This window comes from Ammodytes marinus, assembly GCF_949987685.1.
Source record: "Ammodytes marinus genome assembly, chromosome: 11".
NCBI lineage: Eukaryota > Metazoa > Chordata > Actinopteri > Uranoscopiformes > Ammodytidae > Ammodytes > Ammodytes marinus.
Genome location: NC_137215.1, coordinates 16,785,938 through 16,796,501, shown reverse-complemented (window position 1 = coordinate 16,796,501; position 10,564 = coordinate 16,785,938). Strand labels below are relative to the sequence as shown.

Below are 10,564 nucleotides of genomic sequence, written 5' to 3'. Positions count from 1 at the left end.
ATAGAGGAGCAGATACACAAACTACACACACTCCACAATACCCACATGTTTTGTTCTTGCATTTAGTTGAACAGCTACTCAGGATGCACCTGTCCAGCCTCAGCACACTGTGATAGTAGCGGTGGTCATCCCATTCATTGAAGAATGTTTCCTGGCCTGCCACAAGCACACTAGCATAATTGAAAGGGCAATTCCAAGGAATATGACATTCTGGAGAAATCTTTTTGTCAAAATCACCTTTTTGTCAAAATCTGTGAATATCTCCTCACGATCCGCTAACTGTGTGTGCGGTATAAAAATAAAAGTCCATTGTTTATTCACAGACAAGGCTCTGTAAACTGGCATGTTGATAGCTACGGTGGGTGTTTACATACACACATAACCCGTTTACAGAGCCTAGGCTGTGTATTTACACCATTTTTTTTCCAGGATGTTTTTTCCTATTCTGCAGGAATGTGCCACCATCACAGACACATCAGTCTGCAAAACACCGGTAATTGTTGACAGATTGAGCTTTGTTGTATGCACTGAATAGTCATATTACATTGGCTTTAGCATTCTAGAGGCAACTGCGCCACATTACATTTTTTGACAGGAAAGCCTTATTATTGCCCTCTGCAGTCAGATAGAAATACAGAAGCAGAATTGTAGGAAGTGGGCTGATGTAATAGTTACTATATAAGGGAAATGCAACATATTTAAGGCGCATTACCAAGAGGAAGGACTTGTCGTCATTCCAAAAACATTGACTTGTTCAGGTGGTCAGCCTGAATCACTCAAGCAAGCAGTAGATAAACATTTCTTCTATTCACTTTTTTTAGGCAGGAACATGAACACTTAAATAGATAAATGTATTTAATTTATAACTGAGCCACATCCTACGTACGTTGATTTGCCAGTCAAACAGTTTCCTCTTGCTATAAGCCAACAACGTGAGTTCTGTTAGGCTTCATTTATGATTGCCTTATTCATAGTTACAGAGCTCTGTACTCAGAAACGTGTAACTATAAATTAGTGGTGGCAAAGACAGTGACTAGGTTGTAAGATAATGAGGTAGGATTTCCCATGTGAGGTATACATACATTTTTGCTTGCACTATGACTATACAGTGAAAGCCATACAAGAGAGTGTGTAGCAGAGAGAGCTTGTTACCAGTGGCAACGCTCTGACCCACCCTCTAGAGATTATAAAAAAATCCACACTCTGATACTAACAAATTAGATGCAACAAACAGGCTTCATCTGTCAGACATTATTTTTATGTTGGCCACCATAAGATGCCGGAAGGGTTGTGGGTCTTCATTATTCATCTTCAATGCAGTAGGACCCTAATTTGAAAGGAACTTTATGCAAATCCAAACACCACAGCACACATGTACATTTCTTACTACAAAACATGACTGTACTCAACATATGTTCATTGTGGTATGTCTATGTATACATTGTACTTATGTTGTTGCTAAAAGCATGTTGTGTGATTTTCCTTTGCCTTAACACACCCACAATACTATTTATTTAATTATTTTAAACCAAGATTCCAGAGCTTAATATTGTCATTGTCTACTGTAAATCTACTTTCGCGACTGTATTTTGTTAAGCTTTCTTTTATGTCACCCTGTTTTTCTTCATTTTAATACCTCTTTTCTCACACAGTGTACCATACAATAGTCTCCAATCATTCACTTTAAAGTGCACAATGTGGGTTAATGTTAACCTGACCCTGCCTCTGAACCCTCTGACCAATCCCTGATTACTTGACGTAAAGTGAAACCTGTGTGGACATTGACAAAAGACCAAAAGCCCTGAAAGCTTGTTTCCTGGAATTCAACTTAGAATAGCAGATTGTCCCCTTTAGTTTAGCAACTGACCCTTGCTGGATTCAGAGCAGGCCTGTGGTGGGAGCTCAGAGCACCACTCACCGAAACCCAGAGAGAAACAGAGCCTCAAAGAGATTCACCGACTGTGATTTAGTCAGGCAGAGCAGCAGACAATGCTGTGTGAACAATGTGGGCTGCCGGAATGAAACCAGGCATATAGCTCACCTTAGTGCCAGGCATAGTTCAACAGTGAACCAGGAATGTCTGAGGGAAATCGTAGTTATTCCGTCTTATTAAATACCCTCATATTAAATTGCCTGAAATTATGTCCTACATAATTTGTCTATGTTACGCAATTGTATTAAACTGAAGTTAACTTAAAGTTTTGCACTCAACAAGACCTGTTTACTCATACTAACAACAGTTGGTATTTGTATTGTCTTTCATGGTAAATTTTTGTTGTGTGAGTAGTGGTGTGTCCAGATATTTTTAATGTTCCTCAAAGCCCAATTGTCATTATTGGTTATGCTGTATCTCCAGTAGCCACCCTCAGGCCACTTCCAGTATTGCATTACAGTTAATGACGATGATGAAATTCAGTTTTTTGGGGGTTTAAGTGGATTATTCAGTTATTCATCGCTTGTCAGGTAAAATGGGTTAGTGTTCTGCAAGTTGATGACATTATTATGTATAGTTATATAGCATTAGTATGTGTTCTGTTGTTTTAGTGTTTATCAGAAAAAAGACCTGTGGCTTACATTCGATAAACTGTGTTTTACCCATTCACAATGTTTTTTCTCCAAATCTTTAAAGGAATCCTGTCAAGCTGTTGTCTTGAATCTACACCACTGTGTTCATTTGTTTCTCTCCACAGATCTGTCGCCTCCAGAGGCACCTGTCAGCCGGGGAGCACCAGCAGGACCTGTTCCAAGGCCTTCCAGCCATCTTTGTGTCCCCTCAGGCCCAGCCGCCCGCTCAGAGTCTGGTGGAGTTGATCCAGCTCTGTGGAGGAACAGTCTGCAAAACTGTGCGCCAGGCAGGGATCTGTATCGGGAAGTACAACGGCAGGAGACCGGAGGGAACCAAGGTCCTGTCTGAGCAGTGGGTGCTTGGTAAGATATTTTTTGTGGAGCTGATAGGCTTATTCAACTTTCTGTCAACTCGTTTGGTGATAGCTTGAATGCAACCAACATTAATTTATATGAAAAAGTTTTGCATTATAGCTTTAACTCCTTTATCGTGTCTCTAATAATTATTTCTGTTATTTTCTTGTGCTTTTTATTTCAGATTGTATCACCAGTCTGAAGCAGCTGTCATACGATAAATACGACTTTGAGTGAAAGCTGTTATATACCTCCACAGCTGTGAAGTTTAGTTTGATTGATTTTATTGCGGTCACATACCTCCATTTCTACCTTAGAGTTTCCACTTTGCTCGGCAGATGTGTTCAGAGGCTTTACATAGATCCTATATAATCTTCCCCTTACTAAGACTTTCAGTATCTGGTAACCATGGAAACCTGTTACCTCCGAGGAACATTCAACAGTTGTCTGTGTTAATGTGAAATGTGGAAAACGTCTTCGGTGAAGTGTATGTTGTTTGATTTTTTGGTATTTTAATCACAATTGCATGACCGTGTTTGAGATTGAGCCTGTTTTTGAGATTGAGACTGTTTTTCAATTATAACTGATTTTAGAATTCTTGCTGAGCCACATTCAAATGGAGATAACATACTTACATATTTTATTAGATCATTGTTAATAAATACATAAAAAAATGTTTTTATCGTGATAGTTTTTCTTTTTTCTTTTAACACAATGAGATGGATCAATCTGTCAAAAGTGATGTCAGGGTTCATAGTCTCAGTGGGTGAAACACAGCACAATAAACAAACTGATGTAGGCTATCACTCACTTGTCAGTCATGTTAAGTGATGTAGATAATGGCTAGAATGTTACATTAAAGCTGCCATCTGCAAAATTTGAGTTGCGTTGTTTCTCGTGGACGTACATTTAATTGCAGGCGCATCTGGACCAGAGTTTCTTTCAAAACTGGACATTATTGACTGTATGACGTCAGTAGATTGACAGTTCTTATCTGCACAACGCTTTCTGTGTTTTCTGATCCACTGTTGTGACCCAGAAGTTATGAGAAGTATAGACAGCGTGTGCGCTCCACACGCAAATATTGTGCAGAATGACTTTTTCATACATTTTTAAAATGTGGGAACTAGGACCATGTTTAAAAAAAAAAAAACGTAGACTGTATATATATATATATATATATATATAAAAAAACTAACATATGTACTGGAATGCACACAGGCTGGAACTCAGTACCACTGAGTCTGAAGCTCCTATGTCCCGACTACAGGAAGGTTAAACCAGACATTCTGATATTATAACTGGGAAAAGCAGCAAATATAGGCGCTTTCATCAGTGGGTCATTTGCTCATTCACCATTGTTTTAACTCACTATTTGATAGATAGGAACTTAACAGACAATAAACTATGTTAAAGTTACGGAGAACAACTTTAACTGTTGGCCATTTTCTTAAGCATCAGTAGCCTCCTATACGTATGAATGTTTCCATTCTTAAAAGTCTGCAATTATTTTAGAAACCATCGTCCGCTCTGAAAGGAAGGGGCATACATTGTGTAGGATTCTAATATCTCTTTTCTCTTGGGTGTACAAGTTAATTCTTGACATTTGATTGTCAGAAAAAATTAAAACATAGCAACTTGCTTTCTCCTAGGCCGAAGAAAACTTTGAAATAGAATTGAGAGACCTGGAAAAGGCTGGGGACCTTTGATTTTCCTCTCGTTTAGATACATCCAGGAAGTGAAATTGTATGGTGGTAGCAAAAAAGTAAAAAGAAAAACAATTTAAACATGATTCTTAAAATGAACATGCTTGCCCACAGTCCCTAACAGCAGGCCCGGCCCTGGGCATAGGCAGTATAGGCAAATGCTAGGGGCGCATCCATCCGCAGGGGGCGCCGCTACAAAAAAAAAAAAAAAAAGAAAATGGGCTACCAAAACTTTATTTTAATTTTTTTTACTAATACTGTTAATACTATAATTTAAAAATATGAGTTAAGATTAAAATATGACAACTACTGAGGATAGACAAACTATAAAAAAAAATTGAAGCGCCCCCCTCTCCTCCGATAGACTCTTCCAGATTTCTGGCGATCAGCCAGGTATCTGAACGGTAACTTCACCGGTCGGAACCGGAGGGAAGAGCGCACACCATGTCAAAATGACAAAAGCGCTCTCGTGCCAAGGGAAGACTGAGAAGGAAAAGAAGAGGAGGAAAAACGTGACAAAGACAGAGGTAGGCCTACAGTGACGTTAATGTGATGAATGAATAGTGTGCTGCATTGTTTTAGCCGTTGTAGGAGCAGTGTGTTAACTTGCTAGCTTACTTTTGGAAGATGGGTAACGTTACTCCCAGCTTAAATTCATCAGAGGCATTTAGAAAGATTTTTCATGTAGCCTACATCCCCTGTCATAATTTGCCAAAGTTTGCCCTGCTTGTAATGGTTATTAGAAAGCTATTCCTTTTCCACTATAATTAATGGTTGTCAACCATGGGTTTATTGTGTTAGTTTACATCAGTGTTAAAAGTGCACAGTAGCCTATAATAACTGTTAATATTGCCTACTTGAGGCAAGTCAAGTTTATTTGTGAGGCACTTTTCAACACAAGGTAAATCAAAGTGCTATACATAAAGCCATGAGATATCATCAGAAGGCTTGATTCTGATTTAATAAAAAGCAGGAGCAAACTTTCCCGTTTGATTGTACCTTACCTAGGCCTATAGCTTTCCATTACTTACTGCTTCTCTTCACTCTGGTTGGATGCTAAACTGCATTTCATTTTAATGACGAGTTTAATCTTATCTAATTTCCATTTTAAAGCTTTTCACCATGTATTAATGTAAATAATGTAACAACATGTATACTTCTCTTTTCTCTTCAGGTTTTCATTTGAAATACTTTGAGCCACCTGTCCTGCAGACATCTTCTCCACCTCAGCACAGCCCAGTGATGCAGCATGAGGAAAAAAGGCTTCAGCAATAGACCAAAAGGCAAGAGTAGTCAGGCTGTAGCAAGGTGAGGTGAGCTTGTTGAGATATGAAGATGAGGTCTTAACATCTAAATGTAGACAGCTCTCTGTTGGAATCAAGTTAAATAGCAGTACAAACCAGAGGTCTCTGTCATTTAATTTTGTAATATAGCTTTTGTGTGGAATTATATTCAATGCAAAGTTATGATGTATTTAAACTATACTTGTAATATATTATAATTTTAAATGTTAACGTCTGCATTTTTTTGTGCAAATCGTAATATTGTATTCATGTTTTAATGTTATGTCACTTGTTTTGTAATATGTTTTTTATGGACCTGACTGCAATGCAATGGGGGCGCCAGCTAAAATCTTGCCTAGGGCGCCAAATTGGTCAGGGCCGGCCCTGCTAACAGAATGAGAACATGATTTAACAATACTACATCCTTCTGTTATTTCAAATAAAGTTGTATTTTTGGGAAATAGAAGAAAATGAGGCAAATGATAAAACAATAAAATAGAAATGGTGTCATAAAGTCACAGTGCGCTCTCCACCATTGCTCGGCCTCCAATGCGTCAGTTAATCAATGGGCTTCGTCAGGGGCGTGCGCGCGTCTGTGTGTTTTGTGACATTTACTGCAAGGAGCTACTTTACGAACAGTACGCCGGATTAAGATGAAGAAATAGGGGAGCGAGCCAATAGAACAGAACAGTGTTTAACCTTCATACATCTGCGACTGCGTTTACGTGTGGGTGACACTTAGTCATCGTTACAACACAAGATGGGACAGTAAATATTAAATGTAGCGTAGGGTAAGGGAAAACTTCCTGTGTGACCAAACACGTTCAAGAGTGTGCTTACGCTTTCTGTGCATTTTTATTGAGTAGAAAATGTGTGTCGAGAGAGTGCATCTTTGAAAACCGCACAGGAGTCGAGGTGAGTTATCCCTCTGTTGCTTCACCTAAACTCACTATTAATACAAATAGCCTACAGCAGAACAGTCAAGGGACAGCTGCCTCTGGCTGTGCTAACAGGCTCTGAACATGCAATTTAAATAACATGCGCCCTTCATGCAGATCAAGGCATTTTTGTTGGCTTCTGTAGTTTGTTGAAACAATTTTAAAATATGACCATGTAAATTGGAAGCCAGACACAGGCTGACAACGACATCATGAGTATCCAGATCCATTTCAAAGCAAGAAAGTCCGCCTTTTGTTTGCCAATTTTGTAGCCACGCCTTGTACAGTTGGTTCTTGAGTGTGCACATAAGCATCAGTGATTGTGTTGCAACTGATTTGATTCGTGTAATAAACGGTTTATTCTGTCCAACCAGCAGGAGGCTACAGGAGTAGATTGGAACTTGAGATGGTTTTTATAAATCCCCTTGGGTTTATTGAAACACTGAAGTCTTATGTTGGTATAGTGTTTGTTTGTGTGTATCAATAATGTAGAATCAGATCCCAAATGCAGTTTAAATATTTAACAAAACAACATCAATCATCATCTCAATGTAGAATCATTTATCAGAGTTATAGCTATCATTTAGCTTGAGAGTGAAATATGCTTAACCTGCTTTCTATGTAGATTGTTGTATGAAGATATACCAAAGATGAAGAGAACGTCATCTAAACCTACCTGTCTAATCATGTTCAGGCAACCGTTTTAAATATCCCACTTTAACATTTCAGTCTTGTATAAGCAAGCACATATGAAGTTCAAGGTTTTTTATTAATGTCCCAAGAGGGCAAATTTGTTTAATGTTAAGTAAATGTTAATCTCATTCTCTGCCAACAGCTTTCCTTGTACCGGACTGGATCATCGCTGACATGCAGAGCGCTCTGGGTCACGTCAGATATGTCCTTAAAGATGCCCCCCTCCCCCCCCCCGGCTATTTTCATCAGATTGTTTTCCTCTTTCAGCATGGTGGGCGCCTACACTAAATGAAGTGCAAAGTTGAAAGAAAAGGTGATGAAGAAGCACCTAACTCAGACTCACTGTGGAGCATTAGTAAGTCGACGCACTGGTAGAAATGTTCCAAGTTAACCTTTTGACTAGCCTACTCTTGGTTTGTCATCTTTTCAGATATTGCCTTTGTGTCGGTCGAAACTGTCAATACAAATTTAACTACCAACAAAATACTTCATTATTAACGACAGACATTATCATCACCAGATATAAGTTTTTATGGTGGACATGCTGTCACGTCTTCCTACCCAAAGACAAACGTTTTGGGCTGTTACAGATCGTTCTACAATAATCCTCCACAGCTTGCCAGCTTGTAAGAAATCGTTTCTCAGAGTTGCATTAACTGAACCTCTGATGACGACTGATGACAGGTAGATAATTAAATTACATTCACTGGCCTGTTGATTCCAGAAATGAACAAATAACTGCAGCTGAAAATGTTGAATTATTTACAAATGTGAGAAAGTTCTTATTGACAAACAAGGCTTTGTAAGCTTTGTATTTTGCAGAAAATTAAAAGGAGCGATTCTAAGTTACATTCAGTAGCCTTCTTTTTTAATTCACACGTCATCTTATCATTAAGAAACAATTATATTACGCTTTTTGGGGTTTTGACTTCAATTTGCCATCCTTAGCACACACCTGTGTATTTATGTAATCTATGTTATTCCAATAGCTCTCTTTGTTCAACCTGGTCTCACAATGTGTTCTGTACCTGGATATTTGAATGTTACTGGATTTTGACAGAAAAGCTCATTTGGGATTGATACATGTGTCATACAGGTCACAAGCAGCTGAAATACATTGGGAAAAGCAAGCTCACCTCCAGAGGCGTTAGCCAGGCAACAGAGGAACTGCTGCAACATGGCCTAAATCCTCTCAGTAATTAATCACATGGCAAACATTACCTATTTTACAGTTGTGTCTCTGTGTTTTGGAGTTTTTGATTATTCCGTGTTCCCAGCTGTTGTACAGGCGCCGTTTGAATGTTGCAAAATAAACAAAACAAAAAAACATCCCGTTTCGCTCAGGAATAAACATCGACGAGTTTCTAGCAAAACAGACCAGAGAGAATAGAAAACGCATTCTTCTCATCACGCACTTCCTGGTCTCATGTGGTGAAGGTGACTTTAATGAATTCACAGGGAGGTGGAAGTGACCCAAGGCTGCGTTGACTCTGCAGCTACATGAGATCAAACTCCAGATCATTTTTGTTATTGACATATACAATATGACTAAGTTTGGGTGCTGACGGGAACGGGCACATTTAAAACATATTTTTTTAATAAAACTGTAGTCAAATCGGGAGTAGGGCATTTTTGTCTGAGCGGTCGCCTACACACACTACTACAGCGCTGAGGGATATTAATCTATTTATTAATTTTTCATTCATTCAAACTTAAGAAGAAGAACGACCACGGTGTAGAAATGCAGACGTCAGACACACAGCCATCTGCAAACCAATTGATGTCCAGTATAGGGGCATGCAGCACACATAGGTGATGACCACATAACTTCGTATGTTATGAAAGGTTCTTTAGTGTGCTCCCAAAACTTTAACGTGGAACCAAACCTAAACCTATTACCTTGGTGCAGACTTTTAGGTGTAAAAAAACACCCTAAATAATTAAATTTTTTATAGCATTATTTCATGTAGATTAGCTCTCACCAATTTGCCTCCCATGCAATAGTATTTACAGATTAAAGGGATATTACATCGAAATCCTTTAAGTAACTACGAGGAGCTTTCAGTTTTTGTTGATTCAAGCGGCACCTTTGGACAAAGACGGTAATGTTAATACACCAACCCCCAAGCGCGTGCCGGCGGCGCATGCATTTGTTTAGATAGCGAGTTAAAGAGAGACTACAGGATGCATCGTGATGAGGTAAAGTATATGTGACTATATAAGATTAATAATAATGGTGAGTATCATTTGAGAAACACAGGTTGTTCTGCTCTGCCTGGCCTAAATAATTTTTGTCTTAGTTCCCGGAAAATGCAAAGGCATCATTAATAATATGATAAAATAAGTTGTTTTCGCTGATTGTCTTGTATGCTTTGACAGTTCATTTATGATCATCAGAGGAACAATGGGACTGTTTCATAGAAATGCAAGAGTTCCTCGTAGGAGGTTTAAAGTAGAATAGAGCGAGGGCTACATATACTGTAAATGACTGGCTTCTTCATGTGTGTTTTCGGAAAATCATTAGTCTGTGTATGTCCTCCTGAGCCTGCATTTACGCCAACCATCAGTGTTCATTAAACTGGCACAAATTGTGTTTTGTCAATTTAAATCTGCACAGTAGCTGAGTGAGGTGCTCTGTCCACCGGTATAGCAATCTTTCGCCGCTGCCTTCGATCAAGTTTCCTCTTTTGGCCGCAGTGCCAGGTTTCCTGCTAATATCGCATGTTGTGGAAACAGGAACTTGAAGGTCTCCTGGGATACACGTGTAGCCTTGAGCGTTCACACTTGGTTACATTGTCATGCCTTACCTCAGACACTTTGCTTTTTTCGGATAATGCTGTGAGACACTGAAAACAGTTATTGTAGGAACATCTATCTGTCTATGTTCAAACAGATGTTTATTTTTTTAATCTCAATTATAAAAATTAAGAATATCCAATTAAATATCTTAATATTAATTATTACTTCAGATATAAAATAATCTGTACTGTTGTCCCTTGTCTCTCTTGAATCATAGGGACTTGGC

The 10,564-nt window shown here is 38.7% G+C and overlaps 1 protein-coding gene across 1 annotated transcript in view; it reads left to right on the top strand.

Annotated features, from left to right (window-relative positions):
• The window catches only part of mcph1 (microcephalin 1), a 31,667-nt gene extending 28,147 nt beyond the window's left edge, over positions 1–3,520 (top strand). Inside the window, exons 14-15 of the mRNA XM_080036373.1 lie at positions 2,691–2,928; positions 3,104–3,520. Coding sequence (XP_079892499.1) covers positions 2,691–2,928; positions 3,104–3,156 — 291 coding nt within the window. The 3' untranslated portion in view covers positions 3,157–3,520. The remainder of the gene's footprint in view (positions 1–2,690; positions 2,929–3,103) is intronic.
• The last annotated feature ends 7,044 nt before the right edge of the window (positions 3,521–10,564 follow it).